This window comes from Bombyx mori, chromosome 24, assembly GCF_030269925.1.
Source record: "Bombyx mori chromosome 24, ASM3026992v2".
Lineage (NCBI taxonomy): Eukaryota > Metazoa > Arthropoda > Insecta > Lepidoptera > Bombycidae > Bombyx > Bombyx mori.
This window is the reverse complement of record NC_085130.1, coordinates 8,305,684-8,322,349: the sequence shown is the minus strand read 5'-3', so window position 1 is coordinate 8,322,349 and position 16,666 is coordinate 8,305,684. Positions and strand designations below refer to the sequence as shown.

The 16,666-nt window shown below is 38.7% G+C and overlaps 2 protein-coding genes across 6 annotated transcripts in view; both read right to left on the bottom strand.

The window, feature by feature from the left end:
- LOC101736649 (nephrin) overlaps positions 1-16,666 on the bottom strand; it is a 257,615-nt gene that overhangs the window by 207,792 nt on the left and 33,157 nt on the right. For all 4 annotated transcript variants that reach the window (XR_005246160.2, XM_038019715.2, XM_062675693.1 and 1 more), the window contains exons 3-4: positions 7,245-7,394; positions 1,285-1,464 (exon numbers count right to left, since the gene is read on the bottom strand). Coding sequence is in view for 3 of the 4 variants with exons in the window: in XM_038019715.2 (XP_037875643.1) it covers positions 1,285-1,464; positions 7,245-7,394 (330 nt within the window). In the remaining variant the exon portion in view is untranslated. The remainder of the gene's footprint in view (positions 1-1,284; positions 1,465-7,244; positions 7,395-16,666) is intronic.
- LOC134201198 (uncharacterized) lies at positions 8,885-12,141 on the bottom strand. Of its 2 annotated transcripts, none has more exons than XM_062675556.1 (2): positions 11,229-11,815; positions 8,885-9,231 (listed from the first exon to the last, which is right to left on the bottom strand). In XM_062675556.1, exons 1-2 carry the CDS (start codon positions 11,618-11,620, stop codon positions 9,090-9,092), a joined length of 534 nt encoding a protein of 177 aa, XP_062531540.1. In that variant the 5' UTR covers positions 11,621-11,815; the 3' UTR covers positions 8,885-9,089. The 2 variants fall into 2 exon arrangements, with proteins under 2 accessions (XP_062531540.1, XP_062531541.1); XM_062675557.1 differs by lacking the exon at positions 8,885-9,231 and adding an exon at positions 9,852-10,505 and having other exon boundaries at positions 11,229-12,141.

Here is a 16,666-nt window from a genome sequence, read left to right as displayed (position 1 = left end):
TTCTCGCCGGATCTTCTCAGTGGGTCGCGTTTCTGATCCGGTGGTAGATTCTGCGAAGTACTGCCCTGCTAGGTAGGGCCAGCAACACTCCAGTTTGAGCCCCGTGAGCTCACCTAAACGTTAGGGCGAAGCTGATATAGCCTTTCAGGGCTATCAGCATAGGTTTAAAAAAAAAACTTAAAAGTTTCGTCGGTTTTTTTTAATTATCAATTAATTTAAATAAAAATATTGTTTTCAAATTAAAAATTTTCATATAGTTTTTTTTTTGTTGAATGTGCTCTGTCTTCAGATGCGAATTATAATCGGATTAATAGTCCTCGACCACGCAAACTGTATTCGCGATGTCGGTTATTAAAAAGAAGAACTAACTCCAAGTAACCCGGCTTCTCATTCAAGAAATGACGAGATACGATTCGTCCCTTTGAAACTGGTAGCCCGAACGTCATATCCTAACCTCGTGCAAAAACTCAAGCCTGTACTATCTCAAGCTCAGGAACAAAACTTTAGATAAGTTTTCCAAAAAAAAAGCGTCTATGTTGAGTCGCCGTAGTTTTTATAACTTCGCGTAGCTTCAATTTGTAGATCGATTATTTAATTCTAATAGCAACTCATCTTGTATAGCCCCGCAAATCATTTGCAAAATGTTTGTTTTCGTAAGTAAACTCGCTATATTTATGGTGAAATACAAACGAAATTCTTCTTCTTTTTCTCCACCTTATCCCACTAGGTGGGGTCGGCACAGCGAATTTTTCTATTCCACTGTCTTCTATCAGCCGTCAGCTCAACACTCACTCCTCTCTCTCTCATATCGTCATTCACATACTCCATCCATGTCTTCTTCGGTCGATCTCTTCCTCCTCTACCTTGCACTACCATTTCCATACATCTCCTAGTCACATGCATCTTCTCTCTACGCATCACATGTCCATACTACGCTAACCGTCCGCTCTTTAATCTTTATACTTATATACATATATATTTCTTCTGTGCGTGTGTTTGTCACTGAACTCCTCCTAAATGGCTAGACCGATTTGAATGATTTTTTTTGTACGCGTTTGGGTGGCACCCTGGATGGTTTAGATTCACAAATCAGCCCGGCAGATGGCGCTTCAGACAGTATCTAGGTTATTTATCTATTCTGCAACTAAACGGCTGGATCGACTCGAATGAATTTTTGCGTATGCATTCACGGGACAACGTCTGTCGGATCCGCTGGTTTATCAATAAATTATTTATTGAATACAAACGAAATTAAAGAATCAAAATTAAACTCTAGCTACTTACAGATAACGGTGATCGAAGCGTTCGCTCTTATGACTTTGTGCATCTGAGCGGGCCCGACTTGGCACTGGTATTCCGCGTCGTCTTCCAATGTGACATTGACGATCCTCAGGTTGTAGACGCCGTTCCGACGATCACCGAACATCGTGTACCTCGGGTACCCTGGGATCACTGATGAGAAACCTGGGAACAAATTCAATTCAAATTCAAAATCATTTATTTCAACTTAGATGTCAGCATAACACACTTGTTGAATGTCAAAATATAAATAAAAATGTTAACTCTACCACCGGTTCCAAAAAGAGCCACAGTCCTGAGAAGAACCAGCGAAAAAAACTCAGCGGGTTTTCAAAAAGCCTCATTAAAATTCTCCAAGCTCCTGTTTATTTTCTGCCATGAAGGAATAATGCGTTTTGCTTCGAAGAGTGGGGCAGCCGTTCTACTATACTGAGGCATTAGAACTCACATCTCAAGATGTGTGACGGAATTTACGTTGTAGATGTATATGGGCTTCGGTAACCACTTAACATAAAGTGGGCCGTGAGCTCGTCCACCCATCTAATTAATAAATAAGGTAGGTAATAATAGTCTGTCGGATATCGCAGGTTCAGGGTTCAAGGCATCAGTATTAGTGAGCGCACGCTCGTGTGTGTGTGTGCGCGTGCGTGTGCGTGTGCGTGCGTGCGTGCGTGCGTGCGTGTGTGCGTGTGCGTGTGTGCGTGTGTGCGTGTGTGCGTGTGCGTGTACGCGTGCGCGTGCGCGTGCGCGTGCGTGTGCGAGCGCGTGCGTGCGTGCGTGCGTGCGTGCGTGTGCGTGTGCGTGTGCGTGTGCGTGTGCGTGTGCGTGTGCGTGTCTGTATTTTAACCAATACTAAAAAAGAGGAGTTCATCAATTCGCTTGTATTTGTTTTTTCAAAACTTTTTCTAGGTGAACCGATTTTAATGACACTTTTTAAAAGCTACATCTTTTCGTGTGGTCCCATTTAAATTCTATAAAGGTCCGACCGGCATTTTTTATGTTAATGACATTGATAATATTTTATTGTAATTGGTATTACAAGTATTGGTATTAGTCTTTTTTGTTAAAATCTGTTTTGTCTTATGTATCACCAAAATGCCTATTCCTATCACGAAGGTATAAATAAATAAATAAACAAACCAAAAAGAAATGGGAACTCGGACTTAGTTTCTCAAGGTGGACCCACATTGCAAAAATCATTTGCTTTCCCGAGATAAGTACTAGTACCGCCAAATCAGAATCGCGACCCGCTTATAAGATCCGGCGAGAAACTCAGTAGCTTAAATTGACATAATTTTCTTTATTCCTACCTATTCTAGTAACTACGAGAGGCTATGGGTAGATTCATAGGGCGAGTAGGTGAACTCACGGGGCTCAAACCTGACGAAGTTGCTAACACTAACCCACCAAGTAGCAAGAGCAGTTCTTCGCAGAATCTACCACCGCATCGGAACCACGACCCACTTATAAGATCGGGCGAGAAACTCAGTAGTTTAAATTGACACCTTTTTTTCTATTCCTACTTATTCTAGTAATCTCGACGGGTTAAACTAGATTCACAGAGCAAGTAGTTGAGTTCACGGGGCTCAAACTTGACGACGTTGCTAACACTAATCCTAGCAAGAGCAATGCTTCACAGAATCTACCACCGGATAGGAAACGCGACCCACTGAGAAGATGCGGCGAGAAACTCAGTGGCCTAAACATCCTCATGAAGCACATGTACAAATAAAAGTATGATCTTGAATATTAGACAATAGCCAACGTATTTGATAAAACAGTTTCTGGTCATCGCGTGACCAGAACGAGTTAGGCCCTGTAGTCCCGCCGTCAACCGCTCCAACACTCGAGTCGTGTCAGAAACCAATTATACGGTGCCTCATTCACACTGTGACCGAACGATTGAAACGATACGATATTATTGAATCCGTAATCGTAAAAATCCAAGGTTTATTTCACGCGACGTAATTGATTATCAGTTTTGCATAACGTTTTTTTTTATTTTTATTTTTGATTTAGTCCATTGGAATGTATAATTACTGTTTGAGTGATCTGATCTGATCTTATGGTGCTCCGGAACACAGCGCGTCACACTCTACGCTTGTCTATTCGTGGTCTCACGACACTCGCTCCTGAGCTCTCGTCCACCCGCTACCATTCAGCTCTGTGCTCCAGCACACCGCCCGTCATACACTACGCTTGTCTGTACGTGGTCTCACGACACTCGCTCCAGAGCTCTCATCCACCCGCTACCATTCAGCTCTGTGCTCCAGCACACCGCGCGTCACACACTACGCTTGTCTGTACGTGGTCTCACGACACTCGCTTCTGAGCTCTCATCCACCCCCATCATTCGGTTCTACGCTCTAACAAACTGAGAGTCACACGGTACGCTTGTCTCACGAGACAGGTCAATAGACTGAAACCTAAGCTCTCCCAATCAATGGTAATCCGGCTTCAGCCTAGTGTATATAAGCCGTTTATGTGAAGCGACGTGCGCGGGACACTACAGTAGATTGAAAGGGACAGACTGAAATGCACAGAGCAATCGGCGTACCCGAGGTGACACTAGACACAGCCAGGCTAATTACTAGCGGACGCAAGTTCTGAGATGCAGCGAATTAAAAGTATGTGTTTCACAAGTTGCCTATCATTCCTTTTATTTATTCGGTAAAGTCAAATCATTTCGCTAATATTATTACGAGCGTAATTTTTGCAATTCTTTTTTTGTCACAATCATTTTCATAAGAAAATCGGCACGGCTAAATAGAAGGTGGTGAAATAAAATAGAGGGTGGTGTCAGCATCTATGGCTAGGCTAATGGTAAGCTCTACTCGATAAATAGACGAATAAATTTGATTTCTGTTAAACCACGTCCAGAGAAGTACTGGTCAGCAGAGTCGTGTGATGGAGATGTTCCTTAAAATCCTTTATGTTAAGCAACTCCTCATCTCGACACGTAACTAAGACACGCAAATAAAAAACGTGTGGCACTCGGAAACTGCCGCGGTAAAGCTATAGCATAGCATTTTTTATCAATTAGCAATTTAGCAATTATAATTAGACAGTGATAATTTAATGTTAAAACAATAATAAAACAAGACCACGCTATATTAAACATTAATAAAAGCAAAACCTTAACTGTCCCCTTCACACTCATAAGCGAGACCGCGCGAGAAAGAGATGGACAGACTTTTCATGATGCGCATGCAGTGTGACGTCACGCCACGCGCTTATTCACAAACACTACACAAGCGCAACGTGTGAATGTGATGAACGCGAGATACATGGTAGGCGGAGTGAGGGGTGGAAGGTTTTTTTCGTTACGGAATTTCATGATTCGGTCGCCGCGCTCAAAGCCCGCGATAAAAGCTATGCAATAGCTTAAAAATAAAAATACTAAATTTGTATCCGCGACTTTACTGGCGTTGATATTGATAAAAAAGATCACAAATGCGCAATACTACCTTTTATTGATTAAAGTACTTTAAGTACTTTTCCATACGCCTGACAACGTGTATACAAAATTTCGTGAAGATAGACGAGGTAATGAAAACTTTTTTTTTATTGCTTTGTTGGGTGGACCAGCTCACAGCCCACCTGGTGTTAAGTGGTTACTGGAGCCCGTAGACATCTATAAAGTAAATGCCACCTCCCACCTTAAGATATAAGTTCTAAGATCTTAGTAGAGTTACAACGGCTGCCCCACCCTTCAAACCGAAACGCATTACTCTGCAAGCATAATAAACGAGCTGTGTGCTTAGTGAGAGTTTTTTAACGTTCTCGATAGCGTAATAGTTAACTCAGATTTGTACGCAGTTGGAACAGCGCCCCTAGTGACAAAGGCTCCTACTCCATACAAATTTGAGTTAACTTTTACGCTATCGAAAACGTTAAAAAACCCGCACTAAACACACTGAATGTGGTCCATTTAAAATTTCGACTCCACTATCTTACATTTTGGACCAAGCCTTAGAATTCACAAGGCTCTACCGAAGCGTTGAAATCCCGCAAACCTGCCATTGGTTTGTGTGATACTGTGATATGGGTCATTTACAAGTAGTAATGATTTAAGCTCATATCACGATAACACAAAACAACTATAGTTGTGCACGCAATACTCAATGCAAGATGCACTTTTGAATGAGTTTAACGGATTTTATTTAGGGCACTAATTTAATGTCCTTTTGGGATTTTATTTATTGCCTTTATAGGCAGACGAGCATAAGGCCCACCTAATGGTAAGTGGTTACCGTCACTCGTCTATGTGAGCAATGCCAGGGCAGGCCAATGGCTGTACGCCAAGTACTATGGCATCTGGTAAAACTTTTCTAGAACGGTAGGCAGCAGCTCGTCTCTGCCCTTGGCAATGCTGAAGTCTATGGGCGACGGTAACCACTCATAATAATATTATGAGCTTGCACAGGTAGTATCATCACCATCTGACCTAATTTTGCCGCAAAGCAGTCATCTATGCCGGTTTCATTGCTATGATTAGCAGGATAAAGTACGATTAAAATTTCGACCTAAGATCCTGAGGTGGCATTCACGTTTGTCATATTAATGGACATATGTTACCTACCACCAGACGGGCCGAGCGCTTGTAGCCGTTTTCACTAAGTAATTTTTTTTTATTGCTTAGATGGGTCGACAAGCTCACAGCCCACCTGGTGTTAAGTGGTTACTCGAGCCGTTAGACATCTACAACGTAAATGCGCCACCCACCTTGAGATATAAGTTCTAAGGTCTCAAGTATAGGCTACAAATAAATAAAATCCACGCCCTTTAAGGTCGGCATGGTTGAATATGATAAGTAATCACTTCTTGTATAGACATAGACCAAATACCTACCCTGAATCCACAAAGAAACTCAATCAATGGATTTTCTCACAAAGACTCAATCCATTAGCTTTCCACGATCGAAAACAATGAATCATGACTGTCGTCCTACATCTCCTGCCGTTTATTTTTTATTAGTCCACGTTTTTACAGACAGGCTCGTCTTGAAACCGCCAGGAATGCTATCAGCGAAGCCAATTAAATTGCCGATGCTATAGAAAAACAGCTCGCAATTCATATAAGGTACAGAATCATTTTCGAAAAGATTGAATCCAAATTATTGTTTATTGCATAGACGTCAGTGTCAAGTGTAGGCACGGCTAAAGAAGTATGTCCCCAAAAGGAAACTTTTTTTTTATTGCTTTGATGGGTGGACGAGCTCACAGCCCACTAGGTGTTAAGTGGTTACTGGGGCCCATAGACACCCATAACGTAAATGCGCCACCCACCCCGAGACAAGTTCTAAGGCCTCAAGTATTTTACAAAGGCTGCCCCACCCTTCAAACCGAAACGAATTACTGCTTCACGGTAGAAACGGTTCACTTTGCCACTTGGAATATAGGTTCCCTCACAGGATGCCGAAGACCGGGCAAAATTGAAGAGCTTAACTAGGAAAGAGGACCCTGGGACTAGACCGGGAAAACGCAAGGAAAAAAAAGAAGAAGACGTTAGTCTTAAAAAGCTACTGGAGCTTTGAGACGTGATATTTGAAGTCTCGATGGTATTTATCACTTGACCTACCTCTTAAAAACGTATCACTGCATAACGATATAAATATACGGGACGGTGGTATATTGTAGTGGCTGGCTAATCGTGTAATAAAAATCAAACCCGCAAAATTATAATTTACGTAATTACTGGTGGTAGGACCTCTTGGGAGTCCGCATGGGTAGGTACTACCACCCTGCCTAATTCTGCCGTGAAGCAGTAATACCTTTCGGTTTGAAGGGTGGGGCAGCCGTTGTCTTGACACCTTAGAACTTATATCTCAAGGTGGGTGGCGCGTTTACGTTGTAGATGTCTATGGGCTCCAGTAACTTCTTAAGACCAGGTGGGCTGCGAGCTCGTCCATCCATCTAAGCAATAAAAATAAAAATAAAACATACCAAGTGCAAATCCATCTTTGGCCCACTGCACCTGGCCTGCTAGATTGGCTACAGCGCACTCGAGGACCGCCTCTGAGCCCTCCTGAACTCGCAGGCTTCGAGGAACCACCCTGAAGTACTGCTGTTGGAAGGCTGCTGTCGTGGCCAGCACTGGAAAAGAAGAAAGTATTACTATAATTGAATTCATTTTTAATACGCTTTTATTAGCTTCAGACGTAGGTATGTATGTTTGTAACGGAATCTTTAAACATGATTTTGACCCCCTTCAAAACGTCAGATTAACTCGAAATTTGGTATAGGTACTTATTAAGGACCGATGACAATTCAGTATTAAAAAAAATATGAAAAAGTTGTAATTCATCTCAAAAATGAAAATTAAATAATAATTTAAAAAAACTAACAAAATACGCTTTACGTCTTTAACCTTAATTAATTGTAATAAAGTACAAAAAATAACTTATATATTTTTTATCAATAAAAAATCACAATAAAAAATGTATATCCAAATAATTATTTTCTTTATACCTCGAATAGAACTTAAAATTAATATTTTTATTTCCTATATCAGACTACACTGGCCCTAATAGTTTGGGTCACTTAACCCTAAACGGTTTTGAAAATATTCCATATCTAGAAAGTTACTTAACATATCTATCTACTCCAAAACAATTTTCGTTGAAAGTTACCTACGTTCTGTTATCTTGATGTTTTTTTTTTGGTAGAATTATCTATTTAGAAATACCATTTGGACTTTCTAAGGTTTTGTATGATCACGTATCTCCTCAATTACTTCCTTCGCTACAAGTCATTCTAGCTCATCCTTTGATGTGGGAGGTCATCAGCATTACACCCACTAGGCCTATAGTTTGAAGGGCTATAAGAACCCTAGGTGGCACTAAAAGTGTCCGAGTACATCCTATATCCGTTTTAAAGCCATACCACTCACAGATCTTGTATGGATTGTATTTTGTCTTGAAATTGTACTTTTCTATACTAATATTATAATTATAATAATAATAATATTATATATTATATATATTATATATAATTATAAAGAGGATAATTATAAAGAGGAAAGATTTGTTTGTTTGTTTGTTTCGAATAGGCTCCGAAACTACTGCACCGATTTGAAAAATTCTTTTTCCATTAGATGCCGACATTGTCCCTGATGAACATAGGCTACGTTTTTAAAAAATTTTTTATTTAATTTTTTTGGTTTCATGTGTGTTTTTTGATGTTTCCGAAGCGAAGCGAGGGCGGGTCGTCTTAGTTAATTATGACATCGCATAAAATGTATTTCTTTTTAAGGCTTAACAGTAAGAGCATATACACAGGTTTCGACTCAGACATTTGGACTAGCATTTGCTTTTAATAAAGCTGTAGCTAATATAGAACCAAACAAACTAAATACACAAGTAGCTAATTCACAGCAAATTTTCCAAAAATTTATACAACTTATAAACGGATCCTCAGGGTGGCGGCGACAATTGAGACAATTTACATCCACACGAAATAATATATTCTCTTTAGTACACGTTATGGTGGGTAGAATACGAATGCAATAGAGATATGCTAACCGTCGGTATTTATACAATCATCTTGACCTATTTTAATACAAACTGAGTAGGTAATATTAAACATTGTTCATCTTAATTATTCTGCTGATTATTTACGTACAATTATTATTTAATAATATCGAATTATGTAACAAATAACATTAAGGCTTATTGCGCCGGAAGCTGTCAAGCGGAAGGCGCCAATAAAATATTATAAGTATAAAGAAAATATGAATGAACTATTTACTTGATTATGAAATTACTAATTATATTATAAGAATAATAAGTTCTATATATTTCCTAAGTTCGTAAATAATTTATTATGTGAGGCCGGAAGTGTTGCTCGATAACATTCGGCCATCCTGTGTATGCCGTGTCCCACGGCGATCAGCGCTGCTATTGGAGCCTGGTTTGTCGCTGGTGTATGGCACCTGAAATTGACATGTTTAAGCAGTAATTATATCTTATATTATCTAATTCATACGACACACCTTTTATTTATCTTAGATCACACACACCTTTTATTTATCATAGGTCATACACCTTTTTTTTTTGTTGTACATCACACACCTTTTTTTTGTTGTACATCACACACCTTTTTTTTGTTGTACATCACACACCTTTTATTTGTTGTACATCACACACCTTTTATTTGTTGTACATCACACACCTTTTATTTGTTGTACATCACACACCTTTTATTTGTTGTACATCACACACCTTTTATTTGTTGTACATCACACACCTTTTATTTGTTGTACATCACACAGCTTTTATTTGTTGTACATCACACAGCTTTTATTTGTTGTACATCACACAGCTTTTATTTGTTGTACATCACACAGCTTTTATTTTTTTGTACATCACACAGCTTTTATTTTTTTGTACATCACACAGCTTTTATTTTTTTGTACATCACACAGCTTTTATTTTTTTGTACATCACACAGCTTTTATTTTTTTGTACATCACACAGCTTTTATTTGTTGTACATCACACAGCTTTTATTTGTTGTACATCACACAGCTTTTATTTGTTGTACATCACACAGCTTTTATTTGTTGTACATCACACAGCTTTTATTTGTTGTACATCACACAGCTTTTATTTGTTGTACATCACACAGCTTTTATTTGTTGTACATCACACAGCTTTTATTTGTTGTACATCACACAGCTTTTATTTGTTGTACATCACACAGCTTTTATTTGTTGTACATCACACAGCTTTTATTTGTTGTACATCACACAGCTTTTATTTGTTATACATCACACAGCTTTTATTTGTTGTACATCACACAGCTTTTATTTGTTGTACATCACACAGCTTTTATTTGTTGTACATCACACAGCTTTTATTTGTTGTACATCACACAGCTTTTATTTGTTGTACATCACACAGCTTTTATTTGTTGTACATCACACAGCTTTTATTTGTTGTACATCACACAGCTTTTATTTGTTGTACATCACACAGCTTTTATTTGTTGTACATCACACAGCTTTTATTTGTTGTACATCACACAGCTTTTATTTGTTGTACATCACACAGCTTTTATTTGTTGTACATCACACAGCTTTTATTTGTTGTACATCACACAGCTTTTATTTGTTGTACATCACACAGCTTTTATTTGTTGTATATAACACAGCTTTTATTTGTTGTATATAACACAGCTTTTATTGTTAACTGATGCAGCCTCTATCCTGAAATAGTTTGATTTTGTTTTATCAGATACTTGCAATTCTGAGTCGACTCATTTTTATTAGTAATAATTTCCACGCGTGCTTATTAATCAATTATGTTTCCATTCAATGATTTTGTCTCAGATATTAATTATTTTTAAAAAGCAATCTTTCGACCTTACAAGTCCACCCAAAAGTATATAGGACATGCAGCCCAGCTCAAAATATACAGAATTCATAAGAAATGTTTCATTAGTGTTAATATTGAGATAAACTTGTACCAAAGCAGCACTTTACTGTGATATTATACAGCTGTGTCCTAAATACATCGGACAAGTCTGTCTGTAATTTTATTTCACTAAGAGTACTATTAAAAGTTTCACTACTACCCACGAATTTAACAGAATTTTGTGATATTGATATTAATCATTGATTCTCCGATTATTAAATCTATATCAGCGATGTCGTAATTCGTTATTTCCACAAAGCCACAATAATGTTGTCTATATGAACATTCACGGGGATGTTCCTAAAGAGGTCGACGAGTATGAGCCTCCAAAACCTCTCATTGTAACCACGGAAGACAATCTTTAATTTTTTAACTTATCAGCATATGCCACACAGAATATTTAATTTGCTGCCCATGTCTATGTATGCAATGAGACTAGAGCCATTAATTAACACTATTTTTTTTTTTTGCAAATCTTTGCATACGCTGTATGTTGTAAATAAGATATTACTCACTTTTGGGTGTGAAGAGCTGGCCGCATACCATCAGCTGACCGACGTGTGTCCCGGGCGATGGCACATCTCGCAGCGCGGCTCTTTGCAGTTCTTTGTTTCATGACCTTCTCTTCGGCAGGCGTAACATTTCTTTGGTTGAAAGTCGGTCCCTCTTGCAACTGGAGCAACAGCACCTTCTCTTCTCCATGTGGTAGCCATTCGCGGATGTGTAGTATAGTTGCGGTGGTGTACCGCACAATCCCTAGCCGACCCACGAAGACATATCTGCATGATGAACTGGCAGTCTTTGTTGTCCCATCCATATACGTGATCCAACTGGTCGATCTTGTGCAGCCATCCCTTGACGTTGTTAGATTTTTCATCCGGCCGGAACGTTGGAATAACCTCCGCATCGGTTTGGGTGACACGTCGCATTTTGTATCGCCTGTGTTTCTCAGCGGTCTCAAATCCGTCAATGCATGGGCCTGGCATAATCCCGCTTCTGAAGTATAAACGGATCCTCAGGGTGGCGGCGACAATTGAGACAATTTACATCCACACGAAATAATATATTCTCTTTAGTACACGTTATGGTGGGTAGAATACGAATGCAATAGAGATATGCTAACCGTCGGTATTTATACAATCATCTTCAAACTGAGTAGGTAATATTAAACATTGTTCATCTTAATTATTCTGCTGATTATTTACGTACAATTATTATTTAATAATATCGAATTATGTAACAAATAACATTAAGGCTTATTGCGCCGGAAGCTGTCAAGCGGAAGGCGCCAATAAAATATTATAAGTATAAAGAAAATATGAATGAACTATTTACTTGATTATGAAATTACTAATTATATTATAAGAATAATAAGTTCTATATATTTCCTAAGTTCGTAAATAATTTATTATGTGAGGCCGGAAGTGTTGCTCGATAACAAACTTTATACTTCTTGTCATGGAACGTAGCTTTTGAGATCTTAGTCTGGCAATATGGTCTTAAAAACAAAAAACTTGTCAAATCTTATGTGAAGGAAATCTGTTGTAGCTTTCTAATTTTGCTAAATTTTCATATTGTAAATGTACTAAATACCCGATAATACGGAAGAAAATATCGTATTAATCATTAGTAAGTATTTTCTCTCAAGATCCGTCACACTTCTGTTGTTTTGTTGTAATACAAACAAACCTATTGAGTGGAATTAAAAGGATTTTTTTTAGTCTAGACCTTATTTATGGTAATCCTAAAAATAGCGCAGTTTTCTTCACACTCGACAATCCATAATTGAACCTGTCTCGATTACTAATTTGCGGATACTTCAAAATCGTTAACACTCAATTGGCTTTAAAGACATCTTAATGTCAATTGAGAACATGGTCAATCTGGTATCAAGTAGCCATCTCACTTTATAAATATTACCCCGTGAATGAGGTCGATGTCCGATTACATTAGAATAATCACCGGGACATATACACAAAGAATTCCGCAGAATCTATATATTAATACGTGAAGCAAAAACTTTGTATCCCTTTTTACGAAAATTGCGCGGACGGAGGAGTATGAAATTTTCCACACTTATAGAGAATATAGAGAAGAAGTGCACAATGCTAATATTTTTTTTAAATAATGCATAAAAGATACATTAAATCAATAAAGAAAACATTACACACACTACATACCATGTAGTTGACGCACACACGCATGCATACTATTTATTGTCAAACTTTTGTTCTTGACGTCTGTTGTCAAATTGAGAATAGATTAAATATTGTTTGTCTTTGTTAATATTTTTTATAGTGTAGTCTTGGCGAAATTTGTGATTATAGAAGTATAAAATACAATCATAATAGTGTACAAACTTACAATTCCAATTAATTATAGTCGAATTTCGACTACTGCGTGACCTCTAGTGTAATTAATTACCTCGACTGCGTAATGCGGCTTAAAAAGCTCATACGTCACTATTCCCTAATGCTCCAATCAAAACCATTCACTTCATGTGTAAGGCACAAGTCCACGTTTCTACATATATGGGAATATTTCAGGACTTATACCGTAACACGGTATACGGTAACCTGTTTCGGAAAGACCTCATACGCACTCATCAATAATCCCTCACACAGTCTCGCACAGTCAATTGCTTAGGTGGGTGGACGAGCTCACAGCCCACCTGGTGTTAAGTGGTTACCGGAGCCCATAGACATCCACAACGTATATGCGCCACCTACCTTGAGATATAAGTTTTAAGGTCTCAAGTAAGTACAACTGCTGCCCTACCCTTCGGACCGTAACGCATTACTGCTTCACGGCAGAAATAGGCAGGGTGGTGGTACCTACCCGCGCGGACTCACAAGAGGTCCTACCACCAGTAAAAATGCAAGGCCAATGCACTAAGGCGACTGAATATTGCTGAGATATACATATTTATATAGAACTATCTAGAAATCGATTAAGTTTACGAGGATTGGAGGCAAACGAGGTACTTAGTAGTGACTGTTGCTTATGGACAAATGTCAAAGCTAACGTAGAAGGCATTTGGCTGTGGCCCATCATGCTTGAGACAGTGTGTTCCGGAATTCTGGCTAAAGATGCGCTCTGCATTAAACGCGTCATGTAATCACCCTTCAAGTAAGTTCGGTCTTATTGAGCGAGAGTTGTTGAGCTACATAAGGTTTTAGTCACTTCGGCTTTAATACAATCCGCCTACCTTCGCCTCCACCTTCAAGGGATAGTCAAAAGTCCGATACTAATGCAAGAGAAATAGGGCCAAATTCGTACCAGCAATTTGAGAGCCATTACAGACATTAAGGATCAGCAAAGGGGCTCTTCGCTTTTTTTTTTTGCTTAGATGGGTGGACGAGCTCAAAGCCCACCTAGTGTTAAGTGCTTACTGGAGCCCATAGACATCTACGACGTAAATGCACCACCCACCTTGAGATATCAGTTCTAAGGTCTCAGTGTAGTTACAACGGCTGCTCCGCCCTTCAAACCGAAACGCATTACTGCTTCACGGCAGAAATAGGCGGGGCAGTAGTACCTACCCATGTGGACTCATAAGAGGTCCTACCACCTTACATTTCAGGGTGGGTGGCGCATTTACGTCGTAGATGTCTATGGGCTCCAGTAACCACTTAACATCAGGTGGGCTGTGAGCTCGTCCACCCATCTAAGCAATAAAAAAATAAGAAATAAACCATTATAAACTATTATAATTGGAAGTGTTTCATTTTATAACGTTAAGTTAAGACCAGACCGTATATAGCAAGTAGATGAGCTAAAGCAACAAAATAATTTTTAAAATATGTCACATGAAACACGCGTTACAGCGCTCACCCATGTGCATATATTTCGCTTTATAGAAAATCGATTTCTCCAATCTTCAATTGAAAACAAAAGCATCGGTATATGGTTAGCTAATATGATACGTGATGGTAAGTGGGCGTCTGCTTATATGGAGACGAGACACTCTTCTGAGGTGAACGCACCCTGTGCTATCGTCGAGTGATAAGCGGTAGCGGTGAGCGTATTAGATGTAAGGCGATGTCGCTGTTTATTGATTACTCTAGCTAGCTAATAAATGACGAAGTGCGGATCAGTTTATTGGTTGCATATTAAAATACTATTTCCATTTTATTATTAGGAAATTATAACTAGCATATAAAAAAAAGGATTGTGTGGTTTTATGAGACAACGGTAAAAGTGAAACTTTTTTTCACATTATAGATATTTTTAACTCTGACAACATTTAAATTAAACACTGACAAAAATAAAACAAAATAGCGTGGAGCACTGGCACAAATGAGCAGTAGTCTATACACTACACGGTCAGCTGCTGCGAACTATAGGCGCCGCCATATTGGCCTTGGCTGCTCTGACGAGCGCCTTTCACTTTATCCCTACTCCTCGGTCGACCGTCACGCGACATGCAACACACGGACGAAAAAGTTTGAGACAATGTAATGTTTCACTTTAAAAAAAATGAAGATTAAGGCTTTTAAAAATGAATGCAGACTTAAGAGCATGTTTTGAAATGCAAGTTTTATTATCACACCTTCATTGTTAGTTTTTCATTTTAATCACAGACATGCAACCCTAATACCATCGTCGCTCATGAACATTGGCAACACCAGTCGCTTGCTATCCCATGCCAGTTGCGAATTAACTTGGTGATACAGTAGCTAATGAGTGTTACATACATCCACACGATTACCCAGTCTTTCATTATCACTAACCACGGCCAATATGAGCAATGGCGTATGAAAGATTCACTTCAATTTTAATTCATAAAACCCTGATTCCAATTTGGGGAATCGACAGAAGATTTACGGGTTCTGGTTTGCTTCACCTTAAGGCCAATGGAATTAATCTCAACTTCCCTGAAGAAGAAGGATATTTATCAGTAAGACGGTGGTAGGTTTTACTGGTGGTAGGACATCTTGTGAGTCCGCGCGGATAGGTACCACCACCCTGCCTATTTCTGCCGTGAACAAGTAATGCGTTTCGGTTTAAAGTGTAGGGCAACCGTTGTAAATATACTGAGATCTTAGAACTTATATCTCAAGGTGGGTGGCGCATTAACGTTGTAGATGTCTATGGGCTTCGGTAACCACTTAATACCAGGTGGGCTGTGAGCTCGTCCATCCCATCTAAGCAATAAAAAAAAAGACGGTTCAGTAAGAAAACAGCAAACAGATTATTATGCAGATTGATTCCGATAGCAGGTATTCAAATATGAGTATAGTAATTGATTATACTCTATTACTCGCTGTCACAGTCGCTCCGCTTGTGCACACCGCGCTACCTAATTATAAAGCACCGCGCTCCCTGACTAAGAGACTCTACACACGTCTCTGCCGGCGTTTATACGGACCATCGAGTTTGTGAACCTCATCATTTTGGTTTAGATTGTTTAAAATTAATCCTCAGATAAATTAAATTCTAAAACGCATTTTCATTGAAGTAGATGAGTACAAAAAACTCCCTAGCACCTGGTGTTAGCTGCTGTCGATGCCTTGGATAACGGAGAGTGAAAATCTGGTTTTCTAATGTGATTTAAGTTTTGGAAATACAAGCAAGATATAGCACATGTCTCGAATACCAAATCTCTATATGAATAAATATAAAGGCAAAAAAGTGATGTATCATTTTCTCTTTTGTTCGTCAACCGAATTTCATACTTTTTTTTTGTGTAGCTATTGACAATATATATATTTTTTTCAAATTATTTTTACCAAGGCGCCTTCAAGACAGCCTGACTGCATTAGACTGTGTTGAAGCGAACCACACAGACCATCGAGATTTACTTACATATGTAAATTCAAAAACTAAAATACTTGGTATTGTTTTTGAATCAAAATCAGGTATAGTATCTTATACCTTTAAACGAGTAATTCTTGTATATATATATAATCTGAATCTCGGAAACGGCTCCAAAGATTTTCATAAAATTTAG